This window comes from Larus michahellis, chromosome 2, assembly GCF_964199755.1.
Source record: "Larus michahellis chromosome 2, bLarMic1.1, whole genome shotgun sequence".
Lineage (NCBI taxonomy): Eukaryota > Metazoa > Chordata > Aves > Charadriiformes > Laridae > Larus > Larus michahellis.
Window position 1 is genome coordinate 162,141,830 of NC_133897.1, and position 24,383 is coordinate 162,166,212.

Genomic DNA, 24,383 nt, shown 5'->3' on the forward strand with positions numbered 1-24,383 from the left:
GGAACAAAGTCTCTTTGCATCCTAATATTTGCTCTGAAAACTAGTCCTCTTCCTGTTAGGTGTGTTCAGAGGAGGACTCAGAAATGAGGGGTGCTTTGTCAAGTCTTTTGGTGTAGATAAGAAATCATTCCAGCCATCGTGGTTTCACTGAGCTGTATTTAGAGTGCATGGATTGTATATTCAGATTCTGCAGAACTTAAGCAGAAAGCATTATGTGGTGCTTATAAACCTGAAATGATGTTTCATGTAAATGCTTTATGCCTCTGTGCCATTCTTTTCTGTGCCTGTATGCAGTTTTCTAGACCATTTTGCCTACAAGAGATGTTAGTACTAGTGCAAATGTGTCATTTGCCAAAGCTGCCAAGTGATACTTCCTCAGAAAAATGGTTACAAGATTTGGTTCTGATTTATGAGCAATTTTCTCCTTCCTCCTGATCAGGATTGGTGACACATGCTTCAAAAGAATGAAGCTTAAGACTTAAATATGGATGAAATCTGTGCTCTTCTGCATGTGAATATTGAATTTAGAGTAGTTTTCCTGGCAAGCTGGTGTCTGTTTCTTTATGCCTGCAGTCCACACTAATGCTGTTAGCTATTGTGCAAGATCCTGAAAAACAAACCTTCAGTATTTCAGGAGGTGTGAAAGTTCTCACACCTAATTTCTCAGTTAGTAAACTGAGAATGTGCTATTTGAAGCTGATCAAGTCACTACAATTGATAAATCTGCCAAACTAACATCAGGGTAGCAGTTTGGGTTGAATCTGGTAAACTCAGGTAGCCAGGAAGTGGTGAAGAAAAAATATTTGCCTTTATGAATAGAATAGTGCTTTCCCAAATAAGTGTTCCTGCTCTTAAACAGGATCAAAAAAGCAAGTTATTAAAGTTATTAAATCCTTAACAGATTTATCTGAAAATGAAACTTAATTACAATGCAAGTGATTTTGCTAGCAGAAACTTTTCCTTTGTTTATATTTGCCAGTAATGACTCCAGCAAGCAAAGATGACCGCGGCTTATACAGATAGGATTAATGAGATTTTCAGTCATAATTTGTGACAAATGATGTCTCTGGACCAAAGCAGTCCACCAGTGCACTACCCCCATTCAGACAGCTTCCTAGACCTGACACAGGGTTAACTAAGTTTCCTTTAAGTATTTCATTGCCCTTTCCCTCTTCAAAACTTCTCTCTGACTCCTTGAATAAATCATAACAGCTTCAACACAGGTCAGGCAGCCCTAGCTCTGATCTGATCAGCCTGGCATTGTAATGCCTGCTCACATTACCTGTCCTGTCAGATATATTGTCACGGGCTCAGAGCTGGGTCCTGGGCAAATTCAGCCTCATTACCTCTGACAGCCCTGGAAGGTGACAGGTTAACTGCAGCAGAAAGCTATTCCACTGAAGTTCAAAGCAGCTGGGTTTCTATTGGAAAAGAATCTGGTAGACCTCAGGTTCAAAAATGTAGCTATCTCACTTTTTTGAGCATCTTTGCTTTCCTTGAAAAAACCTTAAGAGTTTCTGGTCTTCTGCTTGGTGTGCTAACAGTTGTCTCTGTGCTTAACTTGCCTTCTACCTAACAGCTCTTGGTAGCTTCTGCGGTGCTAGATATTTATATCCTTTAGCTGGGACCTTTTTGTCTTGCTCAGACTTTGGCAATGCTAACAGGCCTGATATCTCATACTGGAGCTGGTTGGCCTAAATGGTTTTTTTGTTGGAAGACATGAAAGATACCTTCATGATAGAAGGTGATAGAATAACCAAGACAGCCTGAATTTTGTCTGCTTTATGAAATAATTTGTCAGGATAGTCCTAGGAGTTATATTCAGTTTCTGCTTGAGGCTGGTTGTGCATTTGAATTAATTTCTTCATTTGTGTTCTTTCCAGACTCTTGTATACATTAAAAATACCTTAAGTCTTGATATGGTGACAATATTCTTACTTGGTAAGACGAAACCTTGTGGAACCTCTTCTGTAGATTGTAGGTTCAGTCAAGTCTCTTCAAAATCTGATCGTATACAGTCTGTTTATGAATTTTTTTAGATTGGTCCTGCTCTACGCATTTCTTGGAGAAGTCTGAATTGCTGTGATAGAGAAATTAATCTGAAGTATTTAGGTGAGGCTTGAATAAGCTTTGGTAATGCGTCTACGATCTTACTGTAACTGGGATGTGCTAGAAGCAAGGATTAAAGAGGTTAGGGCTTTTATGTAACCTTTTGGGAAAAGAGCCAATTTCTTGAGGTAGGATTCAGTTCTAAATCAAGTTATGTAGGAGTCACATGGATGCTGTATGTCTAAACTGCAGTTAGCAGCATGAGATCTTGTCAGCTTAGGTGATGGAGTTCAGGGTGATTTAATACATCTTGCTATTTGATCAACTGAATACCTCAACTGACTTTAGGTGAAGTGTGAAAATGTGACCCATAAACATGTACTTCATTGCATTTCATGCTTGAAAATAGTATTCAGACTTGCACAGACTTAAAGATAAAGGTAGAAAAAGTGAGCTGGCCATGGAAGGTCATGATGTGGTTGTCTTGGGATAGATCCAGAGAGTCCTTTCACCCATACTGCTGTGAAATCCCAGCATGTGTGAAAGCTGTTTCATAGCTTAGATATGCTCAAGTGAGGCAGGAGGGTGTTATCCCCCTCCCATGCATTTAATCAATATGCATTGTGAAGTAGCTTAGTTTCAGAAATCTGATTTTGCTGTGACAGTCTGTGAATTCAAGTGTTCTGAATTTGGAGGAAAAATAGCTTCCATGGATGGCAAATAAAATGATGATGGTTTTCCATGAGATGGATCAAAACTATGGGAACAATTATTTCCATTTTGTGACAGGCTACCATTTAAAAAAAATTACTCATAGAGCTACACTTAAATACTGGGTAAATCTCAGAAGTTGGTAAGAAATGGTCTGTGTTGTGTTCCCTGAGGTGATACTTTAAATATATATTCTCAAAAGTTACTGACTTAAGGAACTGTATCCATGTAAGTCTTTTAGCTCAACACTTAAAGTGAAAATACCAATTTTAAAATGTCATTGTCATATACAATGTATCTGTAGTTATGTAAAGTCATGGAGAGATTAATATTTTAAACACATGACTAGAAAACAATTTTTCAGAATAGCTTAGCTCTAAAGACTAAAAGGAGGAATGAGAAAATGTTGTTGTGTAACCATAAGTGACATGGAGGAACAAACATAAAATGTAATGCCAGGGATAACTTTTGAGTGACTTTATAGTAATTGACCAAGCTTCCTGTTGTGAATAAACGTTTAAAGACCTATTACAGTGTTGTGTGAAGGAGAGAGTAGTTTGATGTGGTACAATGTAGAAGCTTGAAGTATTTACCTTTCTGTAGGAACCTTATTTTCTTCAAATGGGTAAGAAAAACCTTGCTGTCTTCCTGGTTTCAGGTCATTGTAAGGGAAAGTGCTCTGAATCTTAATTTAAGTAATTTTATTTTCCTCTAGTGATCCTATCACAGAGGAACCATTGCAGGAAACTGATATGCCAAGAAAGCTTTCTATGGCTTTAATGACAATGGCTTGCTTAGGGCTTTACAGGAAAGCATTTGGTCAAGTGTTTATACTTTCACTAAGTATTTTAAGCTGGATGAACCATTCTCAGCAGACTTGTCTTGGTGGGGATAAACAAGGATTACTTTTCCTATTATATCCCCCTTTCTGTAACATATACATTTAAAACACTGTAGCATTGGTGTTAATTCCTTTTTTGCTGAAATTCATGTAGTAGATTAAATGCTTACAAAAGAATGTATACTCATTTGTGTCATTTTTGTTGCTGTGTTTTCTCCAGAACTGTTTTCAGGGAATAGTTTCATGCAGTGATGTAGTAAGGAAATAAATCTCTAGATAACTATTGAAGTCATTTTGATTTGGAGGTTCTGGAGAAATGGGTGTTAAGCAGTGATACCCATAATCTCCATTGTACTATATCTGCAAAAATGCTTCTTAAAATGAGGACTTATGAATATCTAAAGGAGAAACCATTTTCAAACAAAAAGCTGATTATTGATTCATTTTTTATATATTTTTATATTAAAAATGTATTTGAAACTGGAGATTTTATAGTTATGCAGCAGTTTAAGATAATCTCTGGAAGGGAAACAATATGTTTTTAGTATGGTTAAGCAGTATCTGTGGGCCTGTAGACGCTGTGGCCAAGGGTTAGAATCCTATATCTGAGGAACTTGAAGGGGCTGTTGCATTTCGTGGTGTATCTTTAACCATAAAGTAAACCTGAGCTGTAGATATGGGAGGATGTGTTTGCAGTGATCAGAGGTTTTAGGAAGTAAGAACACCTCTTAAATCCTGTATCCTTTTGCTCAGACTAATGTGTGTCTGGTGATGCTTTGTCATGATGTAAGACTACAGATGTCATAATTTATCACAACCAGAGTGTTATTTGGCTTGAACCGTAGCTGGGGGGTAACAAGTTGCTGGTCTAGGAGCAACTTTGAGTTGGGGTCTTTATTGTTTTATATACTATTATCTGTAAGAACCTGATCCTTATCTAAGACATCTGAAGCATTTCAGGGTATAGACAATCCTTGATTTAACACAGATGATCCATCCAGTGTAGAATAACATTCATGGCTGGCTCTTCAGAGTTCAGCTGTTGTGTAGAACTGTGACCATGGCAATAGCTTCCAGCCCACCTTGCTCTGGAAAGCAGTGTGACTACTTTAATACAAGGTTAAACTGAAGTTGGTGAACTTGAGGACGATTTTGTGTGTTTATGGCAGTTGGCAGTTTGGATATGATCGAGCTGTACTAGGGAGAAGCGTGAGGGAAGAGGAGAGTCTGGCATGTCTGACTCTGAGCCAGAGCTAGTGATTATGACTGATCTGACTTGTACAGAGGTGCTCAGATATCTTTTTTTATTACTTTTCAGTGCCTCTAACTCAGAGTTTGTAAGCTTGAGTTCAATACTAGACCTGAATTTGGTTTTTGTTCTTGGGCAAATAGACTTTAGGAATGTGAGGTGTGGGAAGTACCTATGAAACTTGTACATGAGCTATCTTGTGTAAGAGCTAGCTTGGATCGGCCAGGTTTATCTGCTTCTGGTTCACCAGCAGATAGGCTGGATTTGTTAATTTTGCAGTGAAAACTTGTGTTGCTGTGTGTCAGCTTTGTAACTTTGTGTCCTCATATTCCTTGAATACTGGTGATGAAGTGTATAAATAATGATAGTAACTTAGTGGTTTAACTCTGAGTGTTTCTCTATCTCTATGAAATATGTAAAAAAACAAAACAAAACAAAAAACAAACAACCCTTTTGCTGATCAGATGTTTCCAATTTGATGTAAAAGGGAAAAAACCAAATAGTTCGAACAAAATCAGTGCCTGTTCAAAGTAAATCTTTTTTTTTCTACTGAAAGGATTCATTCAATATCATAAATGGGTTTTATTTCTGGAATAATCAACTGAATATTCCAAAGCTTTTTAGCTTTATGTTGGAGCAAAAAGGCTTTGGGAGTGCGTTGTAAGCCATTTTTTAGTAACCTTCACTGTTTTTGTCTTTAAGCAATATCTAGAGGTATGAGCTTTCAAATCAGCAGAAATTCAGACTTGCAGCACAGGTTTCTCATGCTTCAGACTTGTCAGATCTAATATTTGGAGCCCCAGTGCACAGGAAAGAATAGTTCATGTTCATTTAGTGTGGTATCTAGAACACGTCATCTGTGCGGCTACTTGTATAGCTACCATAATGTCTAGCTTCAATGCTGGAGATTTTTTGGTTTTGAGAAGATGGCAGCTTTTAGTGGCATTAAAGCTTTGTAGGTCAAGATTTAAATAAACTATTTTGCTTTAATTAAAATGAACAATACATCTGGAGAAAACAATTGTGCTTTGGAACACCCAAGTCTTCTCTGAGCTCCAAAGCTGCCTAGTTACTTCGATTACATACAAAGTGGATTTCACTTTTGTTGCAGATATGCACTGCCATTTGTCATGATTTGTAGTTTGTATTTTCATTGTCAGGTAGTTGTTTGTTCCAGTTGGGAAGTGATATTCAGAGCTATGCATTGCATACTAAATACTTGCTTGCCTACTCCTACATTGCAGTCAAAAACTTTGAGTAACATTTAATCTGAATATTTTAACTAAGATTACTGCTAGAAATTTAGACTATATCAGACTGTAAGTATTCAACATCCTGAAGCAATTTCAGCATACTTCACTGTAAATGAAAAATCTTTTTTAAATGTATGCAGTGTTTATTTTTGTTCCTAATAACTTACAAGGCTATTTTAAAGTAAACCTAAGTAATCTTAAGTAATGCTTGAAAAATTGATGTGGTATTCTACTACATGAAAGCTTTCATTTGAGGTTAACTATGAACTCCTGGTTTATAAGTAATGATCCTTTATTAAAGGAAACTGTTGACAAGGAATTATTGCCTTGTGGAAGTCCAGACTTGTTATGAATTGTTTCCGTTTGTTTGCTTTCTTTGCAGTTATAGATTCAGTAATAATAAAATCAGAAGTCCAAGTTGGAAGTGACCTCTAGAGAACATGTGGTCCAGCCTACTGTTGAATATTCTGAATGTCTGAATATTCTGAATATACTGTTGAATGTCCTGAATATTCTCAGCAAGGGAGTTTCTACTATTTTGCTGGGCATCCTATTTCTGATGAATGTTTTCCTTGACTGTATCTTAGGACCTATAAGGAAAAAAGGAATATACCTAATAAAATAAACTTAAGGAAATTGCCTGAGGAATTCTTGATTTGGCCTGATAATTTCAGGAAAGACAAGTTCATGCAGGGCCTTAAATCTAGTAGCTTCTGTTGACTATAGTCATCCATGAGCAACTTGCTCAATTGTGTCTTGGTTCTAACTCCGGTCCACATTGGGACTGGAACTTGCAAGTACTAAGGGGAATAAAATTATATTTTCATATTTAGTAAGCTTTTAATGCTTGCATTTCTTCTTGTCTAAAGCTGAAGTAGGTGAAATGGAGCTGTAGACTTCCTGAGCTGTAGGGTGACTGCAGCTGGGCCTTTTTTTGTCATGACTTTCTGTGTAGCAACAAAGGATTGTTTTGAGCTGCTACCCCATTGTCAAGTAATTTCGAATTCCTCCAGAGGAATAGGGAGATCAAAGGAGCCCATCTTGGCCCTTTAGTGACAGTGAAAGGAACAGTCAAAGAACTTACAAACCATTTCATAAATTTGAGGCCACAAATAAGTAGTTTAAAGAGCAAACAGGGTTAGCATCACTATTTTTCTTGTGTCTAAAAGTATCTTAACATGATGGTGTTGCTTGAGACTCCAACAGTTTGAGTATCTTGGTTTTACAAAGTTTCATTTGGAACAGTAAATATTCTTGTATAGCACAAGGGTATGGGGAATAAGGATTGTGGTCAGCTCATAACACTTCATCTCTGATACTCTTTCCTCCTCATGGTCTTTCCCTGCTCCATTGGGGGTTCCTCCCATGGGTTGCAGTCCTTCATGAACTTCTCCAACGTGGGTCCTTCCCACAGGCTACACTTCAAGATCTGTTTCAGCATATGTCCCTTCCTGAAATACTGTACCCTGTGGAACAGACTGCTCCAGTGTAGGTCCCCCATGGAGTCACAGGTCCTGCCAGAAAGGCAGCTCCTCATGGGTTCTTTTCCATGTGTCACAGCTCTTGCCAGGAGCCTACTCTGAAATGGGCTCTCAGTGAGCTGCACTTCCTTCAGGGTATGTCCACCTGCTCCAGTGTGGGGTCCTCCATGGGTTGCAGGTAGACAGCCTGCCTCACCATGATCTTCACCATGGGCTGCAGGGGGAACTCCACTCTGATACCTGGAGGATCTCTCTTCCCCCAACTTTCTTCACTGACCTTGGAGTCTGCAGAATTTTCTCACATTCTAACTCCTCTCTCAGCTTCTGCACAGAAATTTCTACCGTTTCTTAAATATCTTATCAGAGGTGCTACTAGTGTCACTGACGCCTCAGCTTTGGCCAGCAACAGGTCTGTCTTGGAGCTGGCTGGAGCTGCTCTCTCTGACATGGTGTCAGCTTCTGGCATCTTCTCACAGAAGCCACCCCAGTAGTCCTCCTGCTAGCAAAGCCTTGCTATGTAAATCTAATACAGAAATAAATCATTACTTTCAGGAAGTTTTTACAACATTCTGTACAAACTTCCAAGTGTAGCTGATGTTTATCAGCTCCTGTGAATTTTTTCCCCAGTTAAAATAGTTGTCTGCATACTTTTGGTGAATACTGAAGTCTCTTCTGTAACTCTTCTTCAAATTTCATATACTTTCCAAAATGCAATGCAGTGATACACAAAAGCAGACTGCTGAATGTACACAGCTTTTCTCCCTGTGTGTGGGGCTGGGACTATATGCCCTATGGAGCATTGCTCATAATAACTTTCACACATCCTGGCTTTAAGTACAATTTTGTGTCCTTGAAATGACAATAGGCAGTGTCTCCTTTCTTGTTGTCTGTTTATGAATGTTTTTTAATACGTGTTTTCTTTAGCTTAATTTCCCTCTGAAGCACCTTCTAGGTTGAAAGAGCACCAGCTGTACGTTTTGGTGTTTTCAATAAATGGAAATGGTTGGATTTTCCTTGTCTTCCTTTATTTTTGTGGCTCACCACTTCTCCCTAGTTGTCTCAATGGTGTAATGCCGTGGTTATGAACCCCAACTGGTTTTGGTAAACTTAAGTGATAATGGGGGTTGTCTGGCAGTTGAGAAGATCTTGAGTGTTGGTTCTGGTTTGGGACTAGACTTAAATCCTGATGTTCTCTGGATTTAATTCCCTGCTTGTTTTTTAGTGTAGGGTATATTGTATGGGTTGCTGTATTGCTTCATAAATCTTCAAGGGAGGATAAGGCAATTAAATATTTTCTGTCTTCAGAGCTTTGGTTGGTTTGTACAGGTTGCTGTATTACTTCATAAGTCTTCAAGGGAGGATGAGGCAATTAAGATACTTTTCTTGTTTGTTTTCAGAGCCTTGGTTGGTTAGTATGCTATCTGACATTGCTGCCAGCTTTGTTTTTAGGTACCTGGTAACAATTGTTGAGAATTGAATTGCAGTTTGAGCATATCTGTTCTCAGTGTTGAATGTGATAAACAGAATGTTCTATTTATGCTATTTGAGTTCTTTGAGTTCAGATACATCTGTGTTTCTGTTGGCAGCTGGTGGAGCCACTGGCATGCTGTTAACTGTCCTACACATTTATACTTAATGGCTGTAGCTTATGATCTAATACTTGCTTGCACCTAGAACAAAAAGTTGCTTCAGTAAAATATTCCACTTCATTTATACTTAAAAATCCAGTGAGCTTAATGACTTTTTTGTTTTCTTGCAGTTCAACTTTGTGGGAAAACTTTTGGGTCCACGTGGCAATTCTCTAAAGCGCTTACAGGAAGAAACACTGACAAAAATGTCTATTTTGGGAAAAGGTTCTATGAGGGACAAGACAAAGGTAAGACCTGAGTATGCTAGTAGAGTGCTTAATACCTGGATTTTGTAACTTTTCTAAAATCTTTGGGGGAGGTGAACAAACACGGTGACAAAAATTGGGGAGCAAGTAAAAAGCGTAGGATATCCTTGTGTTGGTTAGATTCAGATGGAGTCTCTTTGCCAAGAAGTCCGTTCTCATGATGAGTATTTTGAGGCAACCATGAGTTGTACTTCACCCCCCCAGCTGTGGTGCTTGGGGATGTAAGTGGAGCGCTACCAGTGGCATGTTCTAGATTCATCTTGTACGACTTGTAGCAAGTAATATGCAAGTGAACATGGCAGTGCCCTTCCTTTTGAAGGAACCTGACTTCTTGACAGAATCAAACGTTTTTATGTAAAATATATTGTCATAGAATAATAGTCATAGAATGGTTTGTGTTGGAAGGTACTTTCAAGATTATTTAGTTCTAACCTCCCTGCCATGGGCAGGGACACCTCCCACTAGACCAGGCTGCTCAAGCCCCATCCAGCCTGGCCTTGAACACTTCCAGGGATGGGGCAGCCACAGCTTCCCTGGGCAACCTGTTCCAGTGTGGCACCACCCCCACATTAACATTTAACATTTAAATTTAATATCATTTCATAAAATTTCTAGACAGAAGGAAAAACAGCTGATGGAAGGAGATAAAATACAACCAAAAAAATTTCACAGTTCTGAGGATGACTTATGCAGCTTAAGCAATTGGCAAATTGCAGTTGTTCCTATGGGAGACATCTGGTTATAGTGGATGCATACATTACAGGAGCCAAAGTAGACAGCAGAAGAGAAACTCTTAGCTTGATAGGTGTATGTACAAATCAGTTTCACTCTTTACTGAAATAAATCTGGGTAAATTTGTAGTAGATATGTGTACATCAGTGAGGAGATACCATGTCACCTGTCTGGTAAGCTGCATTTTTTAATTGGAGTATTCCTGATGATATAAATTAAAAAACTGAATATATTTCTTACCTGTAGCATACCATGTTTTATAGGCTTCCAGTGAAATCTTTCTGTGGTTACGTAGTCTGAAACTTAAAAGATACTGTGTGCTGTAAAGACTGATAATGACATGCATATGGAAGAGTGATTTGGAGGGCTGGCTACTGAATTTCCTAAACTATATATTTTTCAGGACATTTCTTCATCAGCAAAATATAAATATTATGTGATTTAGACTATTACTCTTTAACTTGGTCAAAGCCAAGAAATTTCAGTATTCTGTGATAATTCTTCATTTTAATTCCTTCTTGAAAATATTTTTATTAAATAACTTACATAAATATAAATTATGTTTATACAAATACATAAAGGCTTGAAGATGAGAGGGATTTTTTTGAATGGGAGCTGTTAATGTAATAAATAATACAGATAATGCAACTCTACATAATTATGAAAAACTACAGTGCTAGTAACTTTAAAAGGAAATAAGACAGTTCAACCAGAAAAGAAAAAAATATAAACTAAACTTGCTTGAAGCTAGAATGACAAAGTCTCCAAGTTGTTTAAGTGATACTTGGTGAATTTTATCAGTTACTGTGGCATGTGTAACATTCTTCTGTTGCTATATTATATGTTTCTACATAAAAACATGATGTGTCATGGAGTAGGAGGGCCCCTGAGTGTTTCTAATGGCTCTGCAGTATAAAAAGTTTGCTTTATTAAAAGCAGAAGCTTAAGCTGAAAAGTTCAGATCTTAACTTGGGTCAGAATCCTGGGGAAGAATCTTAAAAGTTTGTTTGAATCATGTGAACTTCTCTTGTTTCCTTTAGTAATGAATTAATTGTTCAAATTTTTATTTGGCTTTTTCTTGGTTCTTTAGTTGCCAGTCTAGATAACAGAATGTGTTAGATTAGAAGGGACCTTTAAAGGCCATCTAGTCCAACCCCCCTGCAGTAAGCAGGGACATCTTCAGCTAGATCAGGTTGCTCAGAGCCTCATCAAGCCTGGCCTTGAGTGTCTCCAGGTATGGGGCCTCCACCACCTCTCTGGGCAACCTGTTCCAGTGTCTCACCACCCTCATTGGAAAGAACTTCTTCCTAATGTCTAATCTAAACCTGCCCTGCTCTAGTTTAAAACCGTTACCCCTTGTCCTATTGCTACATGCCCTTGCAGTATTTCTCCAGCTCTGACTGGAGAATTGCCTTTTTTGAATGTCCAGTGTGTTTCCTAATAGGTTTGGGTTTAAGAGCACATTGGGGAAATCTTTTTTCCTGTATCTTTCTTCTTTACTCCTTTAGATGAGTTCTAGAATCAGTCTAGTTTTCTATTTCCATCACTTGGCAACATCTGGAGGACCTTTTCATGTATCTACTTGTGATATCCAATATAAAAAAATCAGTAAATTTTTTAAATTAACATGATTTTTTCAAGTTGTGTTGTCACTTTATCACTGACTTTTCACTAGTCAGTGCTGAGATACCGTCTCTAGACCACTCAGGCTTTCATGTGTCTATGGGTGAGTGAAAAATTAAAAGAACCCATTTCAGAATTTCTTTATTCCATTACAAGACTGTTGTTATTGTGAATCCAAAGAAGTAAGTTAAAACCTTCCACTCAAATTGGTTATTCATATGTTAGCAATAGTTTGGGACTGGTACAGGCCTTTCAACTTGAGTATTCCGAATGGTTTATAAAATCAGACAGAAGCCAAATTTAAGGTAACATGAAAAATACCAGGTAGTGCCTAAAGAAACTCAGAACTTCAATCAGTGATTTAGTGAAGAAGAAAATGGACAGTAATATGAGCGTATTTTGATATACTGCTATTCAGCTTCAGATTTAAAGCAGTGGACTTCTAGGGCTGGTATCTGGTTCTTGGTAGCTTAAAAAGTAGGATGAAAAGCAAAAGGCTCTATAAATGCAACAGAATACGGGGCAAAGCGTATTAACTGTCTTTAGTAGGCATGTTGCCAGATGTCTTGTGTGGCTACAGATCGTAAGTTGTGCCTCGTACTGTGCATTGTTCGGAACCATGAAGGGATGAAATACAACACACAAGGTACAAAGGAAATAGAGTAAGCTTTCTCATAGGGCTCCCAGAGTGCAGTACTGCAGGGATGTGTCTACTGGAAACATGAAGTTAAAATCAAACTGTCCAAGCCATGAGCTGTTTGGTGTGATAAATGGAGAATTAAATGATAGATTTTGTTTTTAGAAAAACTAAAGGAAGTAGCCACCTTGCTGTCTTTTAGCTCCCTTGTTCCATATCTGCTTTACTTTCATCAGCTCTCAAATCTCCATTGCAGTCGAGGATAAAAAGAGTTCTCCATTTTGGCCAGCCACGCAGCATCCATGTGGACCAGGCGAGCCTGGCCAGTGTGCGTATTGCCAAGTAACAGAAGGCAGAGGGTTTGGCGGGAGCTCTAAATACTGGCGGTGAAGGATACTGGAATGGGAACAAGCTGTGGTTTTTGTGTCGGTCATTGTGGGGAATAAAAAAAGCCTGAAATGCTTAATGTATGCCCAAGGTTGGGAGATGTAGGGCAGCGAGTGAGCTCATTCTCACTTGTGTGCTGTTAAGAGCTGTGGAGAGCAGCATGTTGCCAAGTCATGATACAGAACTGGAAAAAAAGCCACCAACTTTAGTCACAGTGAACTTTACAAGTGAAGCAAGAAGAAAGAATAAAGTTACTTGAAAAGCTTGCTCACAGGAATGATTTTTAGAACGACCTGCATTGAAATTTCTTATGTTTTGTTAAAATTGCTGATTGAAATTCTTTTTCACTGGGCGCTGCACATGAAATTGTGACTCTTCTATTGCTTATTACTAGGCAAGCTGATTGATAACCACAGAAATGAATTTTCTTAATTTTTACTTCTCTGCACATCAACTACACTGTGATATTTTTCCCTTTAAAAAAAAGAGGCAGGGAATACTTCATAGCATGTGTATACCCCAAAAATCATGGGGAACTCCACTGATGAAAACATCTAGCTTTCAGTGCTAGATGACAGTTTGTATGTCTTGAAAACTGTTCTGAAAGTAAATGCTTGGTGAAAAACAGTTCCTGTTAAAACTAAATACTTAAGAGCTGTAATGTTTATATTGGTTTACTTGCTATTTCTAAGATCTGTTATTTGTATTGACAAGATAATGTTTTTGCTGACAAAGTCTAACCCTGCTGACTCTGGCCTCTTACTATTCTTGCTGTAGATGCTCTAACAGCTGACTGGATTATGTTGATTTTTTTTTAAGCATCCCCATAGTCAAACACCAAGCATGATGACAAGAACGAGAAGCAGAAATGGATTGACACTTATAAACCTCAACCCACAATTAAGGGGTGTGTGTGAGGGCAGATTTCAGCTACCATTGGAGCTATAATTTTAGTAAAGGATAAAGTACTTACCTGGTGCTTGCTAAATACAATAAGCATCAAGGGAGAATTCTTAGGGCTTTGGTTTTTTAATAGCAGAACTGCTAAGAATTTGATATGATGTTATCTGGTAATACAATGAAATTATTTTTAATGGTGGTTCAGTCTCATGGAATGCACCTGTCAGATACAGACAGGAAGGTGGGAGCCTGTTTGAGATTTAACAAAGATGTCCTTCAGGTCTGTGAACATTTTGTGTGTAAACACAAGTATTTGAGAACTCAGCTCCATTCCACTACACTGAAATCATGGTTCTTCAGTCGTGTTGAGTGAAGTAGAATAAAAGAAATAAAGTATTTTCTGAAATAGCTAGTGAACTCTTTAGTTTTTTCCTCTGATGTCCTTCTCCCTTGTCTCATATGCTCTTAGAATGTAAGAATGTGAAGAATGTACTCACGGGGTTGAAGTCTTAGTGAGAACAGAGAATAAATGAGAAGTATCTAGGCAGTGCAATAATACTAAGATTGAAATAACATTTGTAAAAGAACCTTGCTCTTGTGGAATATTAGATCAAATCTGTTTCTGAAGACTTTACTCTTGAGAAAAGAGGATTCAAGTTTACTTATGTTTCTCAGTGTCTTTTACATGAAACTGGTGCACTTGGGAAGACTCCTGGAAGCATTCTCCCGTGTGCTGCAGTTCCTGTGTGTGAACAGAAGCTGATGGACCCTGTTTTGTGTGTTGCTAGTCGCTTACTGTTGATAAGCAAACTGATACTATTCTGGTATTTTAGCAACATGATTGGTTTGAAGTGTAATGTGATACTCTCTTACTTCTTGACATCTGAACATAAATAAACAGTATGTGCAAATGCTTCTGAAGCAACTTTAACACTTGCAATATAATATGTTTAAAATAAGAAGGTGGAAAAAAACAATGTTTTTATCTCCTAGGAGGAAGAGTTGAGAAAAAGTGGAGAGGCAAAGTACTTCCACCTAAATGATGACCTGCATGTTTTAATTGAAGTATTTGCTCCACCAGCAGAAGCATATGCCAGAATGGGACATGCACTGGAAGAAATCAAGAAGTTCCTCATCCCTGTTAGTATTTTAATTTTTTCATAAAAATTCTGGTAGCCTTAAGTGAGAAATTGTCTGTAAAACTAACTTACTGTGTGACACCGGTCAGGTCATGTTGCTTATTTTCATTCACCTGTGAAAGTAGTGATCATGTTCACAAATAACTCTCATTCTGATATAGGCAGTTATTGGGTAAATACGTAACTGTCCACATACACTCTCACCACATGATATGACCTTTAGTTAAAAAGCAACTTATTCTTGCTTAACTGGTTATGTGCAAAATATTTAAGCTTACAAATAATTGTAAAAACCCTGTAAAATATGGAAAAATAACTTTGGTTAAGGTAGAGCTTTTCCTTGTGTTTTCTATACACCTAAAGCACCAGCATAGGGTTCTGATTCACTAAGAATAAATAAATGTGAATAAAAACCCCATAATCCTGGTTTAGTGTTCAGTGCTGAGAATCAATAAAATTGTCTTGTATTTTTTAGCAAAGCCAGTGATACATGGGTTATATGTGTATACTTCACTTGCGATGGATGGATGTATGAAATGTGATTTCCAGTATAAGTTTGTACTCCAGGTTTGGGATATGTATATACAATGTTGTTGCAGGGTTTCCAGTGTCTTTCTACGGAAGATTCTTTTATTTGCTTTTCATGTAAGGACCAACCTTGATTGCTTTGACATTTAACTGCCTGGAACAATCCAAGCTGTCCTAAAAAGCTGAGGCATTTGAGGTGGTGTTACTGTGTGTAAAGTTCCTAACTGTAGTAGCTCTTTGAATGTTCTTCTATTTTTATTGGTTATCAAAGGAATGAATATAGAAAGCAAAGCATCCTCAAGGTGTGGTGACTTCTGTTTATTTCGTACTCCTGCAAATGTTATCCAAGTGTTAGTCTTGATTTGTGGGGGACCTGGCTAAGGGAACTTTACGATGGTGTGTATCTGAGTGACAGCAGCACATAAATATTTGAGAGAGTGTAGTCAGTGTAGCTGTACTCTAGGACCAGCTGGGGATGTGTTGTGTGGCCACTGCAGCCTGGTGGGGGCAGAACTGACAGCTGTACTCTAGGGTGAAGCAGTTGGTGCTAATGACCTGAGTGCTACTGGGTGCATCTTGGGGATTTTAATTCATACTAAACCTAGTCTAGATCCATGAAACTTAAGTCTCCAAGTGACTGGAGTTGATTATGTGCTCCTTGAGTGTTTCTTCTGGCTTGTTTTTGGCTGAATGAAAGTTAATTCATATGCCCTAATACTACCCCATGACACAAACCAAAGCTTGATAAGTAAGGATCATCAGGAGGTTCATTTAGGAATAGATCCTGATGTGAAATAATGTACTAATGTGGTTGCATGTTAAGACAGTCAACCCCCCCCCCCAAAAAAAATGCCCTGAGAATTATCTTCTCTTATTAAGAAGCGAGTACCACATCATAACTTCGTCTGCTCGTTCCAAATGGTTTTTGTCTTGATGTGTATGAAGAGGTAAATAAACATGCTACTGTTCAAAAATTCTAACTAATTAGATAGGAGATACTCAACAGAATATTTGTAGGGATGCCGGGCTGTCATAATATTGAAGGCTACTCTTCTTACATGATTCATGATTTGGTTGCATGAAGAGCTAAGGGAGAACGAAGTTCTTAGCTATTCTTGTGAGGAAACATCTGTTTTCTTTTTAGATGAAAACATGCTCAATGTGATAATACTTTTTGCATGTACTGGAAATAAGGATATATCTGATCCCACCCTGCTCCCTTCATCGGATATCTTACTCCTCTTCATTGAGCTTGATTCACCTAATATCGTAATAAATGGAGCAAGCTTATCAAAACCTAGCCATTCCCCTGCTGCTGTTAAGCCAGTGGAATTACAGACTGATAATGAGCAATTCCATTTATTGGTTGTACACTTCTCCATCTCAATTTTTGATTGCTGCATCTGTATTGTACTGAGCTGAACTGATGCTACATAATCTTTTCTGAACTGTAGGATCAAGCCAACACTGTCTTAATTTCCCTTTGGCTTTTCAAATGTAATCTTATCAGAATGGTTCTAAATGCCTTAATCTCTTCCCCCTGCTCCCCCCATCCTCTTGCAGCAGCCAATCCAGGCAGCAATAAGGAGCACTTGGTCCTCTCTAGAACTACCATTTGGTTAACTGCTGACAAATGCAATGTGATTTTTTTTACTTTCTATAGGGTCTGTTGTGGCTTTCTTAGCAAACTATCAGTTTTATTTAAAGTAAGAAGTCCTGTTATTGGTATATATGGTTAGATCTTAATTTGTGTTCTCCTTACAATGTAAACTAACTGTGTCTTCCAGCAACTTCAGATGCTGATTGTAATTGAATATGGTCATTGTTCAGTTTTCAGATCATGCCTGAATAAATGAATCACAACTGGTGCTAGAATGTAGGGTACAAAATATCCTTGTTGTAGCTGACTATAGCAAAAATGCCTTAGCTTCTCCTCTTGAGTCTTTTAAGATCCACAGACAAGCACCTTTGCAGTGAAGCTCAGCCTCCAGCAGCTGCAGTGGTGTACTTTCCTTTAAACTATTGGTATAACTCAAACAAGACATAAAACCTTCTAACTGGAATTTATTTGGCTGTGCTTATGTTGCCTTGATTCTCCCCTGTCTTCTGCAGGTAGAATTGTGATTTCTGACTTCAAGTATATTCTTTTGTCTTCCTTTAAATGAGCCACTCCCTTCATTTTGGCCAGACCCTCTGGTCAGCAGTCAGTTCGACAGTTAGATTGATGGCTGTTGTGCTGGATATTAATTTATCCCAGAGTTACTTCTGTCAGTTAAAACAAAAAGCCAAGTACTTTCACCCTCACCTCTGGGTCCTGTATTATACCATGATTACTGCAACTTTGGCCAATAGGACTTTTCTTAGTCTGTTTTGCTTAATTTTTGAGTAGTGGTAGTCATTCTTTTGACAGCCACAACATTAATTATGCTTTGTGGTTGGTTACCTGAGTTACTTGTTTTTCATGTCTTTAAAGCTAAGTATAGAAATATCTTTGAGAGAACAGTCTTTAGGAGTCCATTTACAACATGAGCAGAATTTACAAGTTTTTCCTAAAGTCTACCTTGCCTCCTGCATGTTCAGTTTGTAAGGTGTGATGATGAAACAGTGTTTAATGGCATTTGGAAGAGCTGGTGGGCTTTGCAAACTCACTTTTCTTTAAGCAAGCTGGTGAAAATTGTGTTTGTATAAAGGTGGCTGGAAACCTGGTAACTCTTTTTTGATTACTGCTAGGATAAAGACTATAGTTTTTTGCAAAACTGCATAGGGTTTTGCAGAGATCTGTCCTAACATTCAATAAAAAGAATGATAAATTGGAATAAGGTTTCAAGTTACAGATGATCCCAAGGAGAGCTGCTGCTGGTGTATTGATCAAGATTCATCTTTGCTGGTTGGTTGCTGCTGCTAAATAGAGGATGATCTCAGGTGGACAGTTGTGAGTTAAATTTCAGAACCTATTTAAGACAGTCTGGACATAATGCTTTTAGCGCCACTATTTTAACTCTAGTAACTATCTTCAGCAATTGTGTGTAAAAGAAAAATTTCTTCTGTTTGTGGAAGCTAGAGGAAGCGGAATGTTTCAAGGATAACAGATCTCTTGAGTTCAGACATCTCTTAATCTCCTTTCAGGTTGTGGAGTTCTGTTTCAGTGAGTTGTCTGATCCAAGGCTGCCTGATGGTGTTTTTGGTACCTGCCGAGTGCATATGTGTAATAAAATCAGATTTCCCATATCAGAAGTATCACTTCATTCTTACTAGAGGACCTATTAATATTTTAGAATCATAGAATGGTTCGGGTTGGAAGGGACCTTAAAGATCATCTAGTTCCAACCCCCTGCCCTGGGCAGGGACACCTTCCACAGTACTCCAGGTAGGGTCTCACCAGAGCAGAATAGAGGGACAGAATCACCTTCCTTGACCTGCTGACCATGGTTCTTTTGATGCAGCCCAGGATGCGGTTGGCTTTCTGAGCTGCAAGTGCGCACTGCCTGCTCATGTTGAGCTTCTCATCCACCAACACCCCCAAGTCCTTCTCCTCAGGGCTGCTCTCAAGCCATTCTCTGCCCAACCTGTATTTGTGCTTTGGATTGCCATGACCCAGGTGCAAGGCCTTGCACTTGGCCTGGTTGAACTTCATGAGGTTTGCAGAGGCCTACCTCTCAACCCTGTCAAGGTCGCTCTGGATGGCATTTTCATACTTAGTGTGTATGTATATAGAGTAAAGTGTTTCTCTTTCTGATTCACCTTTACAGATGCATTCTTTGACTTTAAGTGGAGGAAAAATAGCAGAAAAATATGTGCAGCTCAAGTTGATTGCTCTATCTATTTTATCCTGTGTGATGTGCTAGTTTTGGAGGTTGGCTCAAGGTCCCTGAAAAGGCTCTTGTGTCTTTGAGAAGTACCATATTAATCCCATGTAAATAACTTCAGCTTTCTTTTTGATAGGCCTTGAGAGAAGATTTGTGTAGAATAAGAAACGAGCCATGTGTCTTCAAATTGTTTATCCTTGCATGTTCTGAAACTGAAACTTTTGGAGCTCTTATTATTAGATAATAGTGCATGCTTATATTGTATGAATGTCACTGTTTATTCTTTCTTTAACTCTTGATTTTAAAAGTGGAGATGTCTAATCTATTCCTTAGCTGTCAGGGGCTGTTCTCTACAGTGTATTTATTCTGTATTGCTTTGCAACACCAGGCAATGCAATTCTACTTGTTTTTTAACACACTATTATTCTCCAACTGGAACAACAAACCAGGTCTCAGCTCAGAAATTGGACTTTTTTGTTGTTTCTCCCTATCTACAGCATATTAATGTTGACACTTTAATTGGTAAAGCTACATGGAGGTAATATGCAGTGGGAAAGAAAAACATGCCCAAGCAAAAATTGCAGATATATCTATAATTATTTTAGAAATTTTTGACTGAATAATATGCCTATAATACTCTGCATATTTGACTTTTTCAATAGGATGTTCAACTCAAGAGGAAACTTTCAGGAGCAGTGTTTGTTGATACTAACTTGGTGTAGTGGTTGAACTGTTTGGTTTTTTTTTCTCACTCTGCTCCCTGTTTTAGGACTACAATGATGAAATCAGACAGGCACAGCTTCAAGAATTAACATATTTAAATGGTGGTTCAGAAAATGCAGAAGTTCCAGTAGTTCGTGGGAAACCATCTATTCGAGCAAGAGGAGTACCAGTTCCTGCTTTGTCCAGGTATCTCAGTTGCCGTGGAATTCAATTGGAATGTGTCTGTTTCAAGCTTCTTCCTTCAAATGCAAAAGAACCCACAGAGTACAATAGTGAAATATGCGAAGGACACCCAAAAATAAGAGCAAAAGATAAGGGAAACAAAACTTGATTTGTTGAAGGTAGTATAGCTTAAACTGAATTAACAATGGTGCTGAAATTTCTCTTAAATTTGAATGGTACCTAAGTTAAGAAACAATGTAAATTGATGTTCAGTCTTACTGTGGGCAGCACAGCAAGACTGGTTCTGTGCTGCTTGACTTGTAATGACTTCTAACTTTCAGTTGCTCCTTCGGTGCATGTAGGGTCTGTGTATTGGCCCTGCGGAGCTCATGGCCCTGAAACTGGTAAACCTTGCCTCAATTGACATGAATTTCAGGTCCATTTCTCTAACTTACAGAATATACATATTTTACGGTATTAAAGTTTTTATAGTCTGATAAAATACTGTTATGGCAGTGTTTTGTAGGTAGAATTTGAATCTAGTCTCATCTGTGTTGTGCTTATTTCATAAAAAAGAGGCTTTTGTTCAAGTCAGGAATAGACAAGTCTGCTGCTGCTTTTGCTTTATTTCTCTGACACAGGAGATGTTTTATTTTTACTCTAGCATCCCCAATCTTCCTTGCAGTACTGAGATGACAGCTTCAACTCCTTTGAGTCCTGAAGTGTGAAAACAAAAACTAAATAAAGTGCATAACTGTTTCTGTTACAGTACAGAGATCGTGGCTGCAGCAGCTAAGTGCAACAGTTTTCTACGGTGAACTATTTTCCTTCAGTGGTAGCTATGGTACTTATTAATGCAAGCTTGAAACTTACATTTCAGCACTTTAAATAACTTCAAAATAGTATTCTGAAGTGTCTTAACTCAGATTAAGCATGTTGGGAAAAAAAAACACTAGGAATGATTCCATTTATACAGCTGTTTATTTACATGTATCCTGTAATAATGATTGCAAACACAATGCAGAATTAATCTTAATTTAGAGAATTTACACTTACTGTTGGTTGTATCATATAAGAATATAATATTTTCTCTGAAACAACAAATGTTTTTTCTTATATCCTTAAGTAATATTGTGTAATATATCTATTCTACTTTTCTTGATTTAATGTTGTTCAGAGTAGCAGTAATTATATACTAGCGTTCACATCTCTAGCACTGTTATCAGCCATACAAAAGTGCTTGCAAATTAGAGATCTCATTTGATTTTGGAGTTGGGTTTTTTTGCTAATTTTACTTCAGTTCTTAAATGTCTGGTTTTAGCTTTCCTGTAGATGTTTGTAACAGCTCAGCTACAGATGCTGACTAGAGACGCTCACAGTTTTGTTTCCTTAATTTTTCATATATCCTTAAGCTAGTGTTTGATACAGAAGTTGTTTGGTCTGACTGTCACTAAAATGTCGTACCTAACTTCCACTACTAGTATCTAGCACATGAATGCATAATTAAATTTTCATACTACTGAATTTCTAACGTCACTAGTTTCAACCTCTGGATTTTGGTGAATTATTTTTTCAAACCTGCAATTTATATAAGATAATACATGCTGTTAAGTAGCTCACAGAATCCTTTGTAGTTCATCCTATTGGCCTACAACTGTTGAAGTGTCTTCAGGGTAAATTTAAGTTATTACTGTTTGGTTTGGAAATGACAGCTAAAAACTGTATTTGTCATCTGCTTTTTTTATATATGTTCTAAAGAAAACAAAGTTTGGCTTGTCCTTATTTCCCCTCAAATTCAAGGGCTCTGTTAGCATAAAAGATTCCTTAAGTGGAATTTAATGCCATTGCTACTGTGATACTAGAGCCATTGAGTTAAAGATCTTAAACTCACTTGTAATGCTCTGATTCTTTTTTAGCAAAAATTGATTTCAGTGAGTAATGCTTTTGTTGCAGGAAGGCTTTGTTAAAGGCTTTGTCTTAGCGCTAAATAAAACAGATTTAATAGCAAGCATCCCTGAGATATCTAGGAGAGACTGAGGCAAATCTTGAAAGGACTTGTAAAATGAAGTCTAAAACCTCCATCCTAACCTCTTTATACTCCATAGAATATTTTTCAGATACTAGCCTTGATACATGAAACATCCTGTTGAAGATGCAATAACTGAGTGTGTTTAAGATCCCAGTTTTAAGCCTTTATTATTCCTGAATAGTTTCACTTAAAAGAACCAAAGTACTAATTTATGCCTTTCTTTTACTCCTTATCAGACATGTTGAAACTGGAGATAATGCATCTTATCAAGTGCCTTCTTTTAAGAAGACTTGTTACATGTATGTTTAGCTCCATACCAAAATTTTTCTTTGTAAAAACAATTTGTTTGTGTTTGCATACAAAATTCTAGCTTGTGCACAGGTATTCCTGTATATGGTAAGTAAATTCATAATGGTTGTGCATTGGTATTTTATTCTGCTACTTCTGGCTTGTTCCAGATTTTCTTGACTGTGTTTTTTTTTAATGGCTAGAGCCAAGTAAAATTTTACGGGTGAGCGGATGGAATTCGATGTAGAAGGGCTGTATGTGTTTTGAGCTTTACCTGTAGGAATATGCTTTTCTCATCATTGATCTTGGGCAAACAGCTGCTTCCTTCTGCCCTCTTACCCCCATCTTTATTTTTCTTTGTCCCAATACAGTTAAAGATGACCTCCAGCTCTAATCACAGCACTTCTATTTTGTGATGTTTATGCTGAGCACTTAACCTCTTTAGGTAGTGCCTAAAGTGCATTCTTCTGTGCAACAAGACAAGGGACATGAGACTCTTTCCCTGGTGAAAGTCTGGGTTTCATTCCTTTGTTTTTATCGTAAACTGACATTATTCTTACATGGTTTTTTGGAGGCAACTGTATAAAATGAAGAATAATGCTAGTTACTTCTTAATTTATTGTGCTAGCAAGCTTAGAGGATCCATGATGTTTAATGTGATGCTGGTATAGTGAGTACCTAGCAAGATCTACCTCTTGGAATCAGTGTTTCTTTAATGCATTTGAATTCCCATCCTGAATCAGTGCAATGTAAGTGATAATACTACTAAAATGTGAATTGAGATTTCTGATTAACTAAAGACTGCAAATAAACATGTGTTAAATACATGTTAATGTACACCTGTAAGGACACTTCACAAATAAAGTAGTGTTGTCTCTCTAAAACCTCACATTCCTATCTTCAGAATAAGTAAAAATAAGATTTAAGGGTCAATCAATTCTTACTCAAACTAAGATATATTGGATAAGTTAAATTCTAGAGGACAATAATAGTAAGTCTAAGAATACGGATAAATCTTCCTTGCTGGGGTAGGGAAACCAATTCATGTCACTTACAGGTGACATGTCACTTGTAGGTTAGAATTTGCTGTCTTACACCTCAAAGTAATAAGAAGTGATGTGGATCGCTGCTGTAATGTGTTCACAACTTCCAATTGTTCTTTGTTAGTCACCAGATCAAACTTAGCTCATTCCTGTTTTATGTCTGGAATCAACTGGTTTCTTTTTTGAAGAATAACTTCTTGTTGACAACATGTAGGACTGCAAAAGATTCTGTAGCACAAAAAATATCTGGCAAAGCCAATTCAGGATCCAGAACAAAGGCAGGTATTATGTTCAGTGTGTTTTGTTTCCTTAATCTTGTGATAAATCTCTCATTTTTCAAAAAAATGGAACATGAACATACATATTGCTGTTTTCAAATAAAAATGTGGAATAAAACTTGTGTGTTAACTTCAATGGTGATTTTTTTTTAAAGATGAAAAGGCAGGAATCCTAGCTCTGTGAGTGGTACCTGGATATCAGTGTTCAATATTTTGGTACTGACACTTTGAAATAACAGGTCTGTTATTTTTCAGATATCTAATATAAAACATGAGCAAAAATATTTACTGCTTGAGGAACACTGACTTAGAGCTGTTATGTTTACTACCCCTTCTGGAGGGGAGCTATTGAGAAGGGGCTTCATACCACATAAACTCATTTAATTGTTATTCTTTTGCAAAAACAAATGAAGGGAAGCTGTGAACTGACTCTGGCTGTGATTTCGTAATCAGAGTAATTTTACTAACTCAATCATCCAGAGAAAGGAGAAACTTGAAATAAAAAAATCAGTATACTACTAGACAGAATAAAGTGAAAAGATAAAGGAAGGGAGTATCAGCTAGATGCTATGCCTGCGATGGTCAAGGGGAATAACTCAGTTTGCTGGAAAAATCCTAGAAACACTCTGG

General features: G+C 37.6%; 1 protein-coding gene across 10 annotated transcripts in view; it reads left to right on the forward strand.

Moving 5' to 3' along the window:
- Window positions 1-24,383, forward strand: part of KHDRBS3 (KH RNA binding domain containing, signal transduction associated 3) — a 93,546-nt gene that overhangs the window by 25,553 nt on the left and 43,610 nt on the right. For 8 of the 10 annotated variants that reach the window (XR_012585805.1, XR_012585802.1, XR_012585801.1 and 5 more), the window contains 3 exons: window positions 9,344-9,460; window positions 14,751-14,897; window positions 20,000-20,139. Coding sequence is in view for 5 of the 10 variants with exons in the window: in XM_074577896.1 (XP_074433997.1) it covers window positions 9,344-9,460; window positions 14,751-14,897; window positions 20,000-20,139 (404 nt within the window). In the remaining 5 variants the exon portion in view is untranslated. Of the gene's footprint in view, window positions 1-9,343; window positions 9,461-14,750; window positions 14,898-19,999; window positions 20,140-22,380; window positions 22,444-24,383 lie in introns of all 10 variants that reach the window. The other 2 variants (XR_012585804.1, XM_074577895.1) reach the window with 1 other exon arrangement.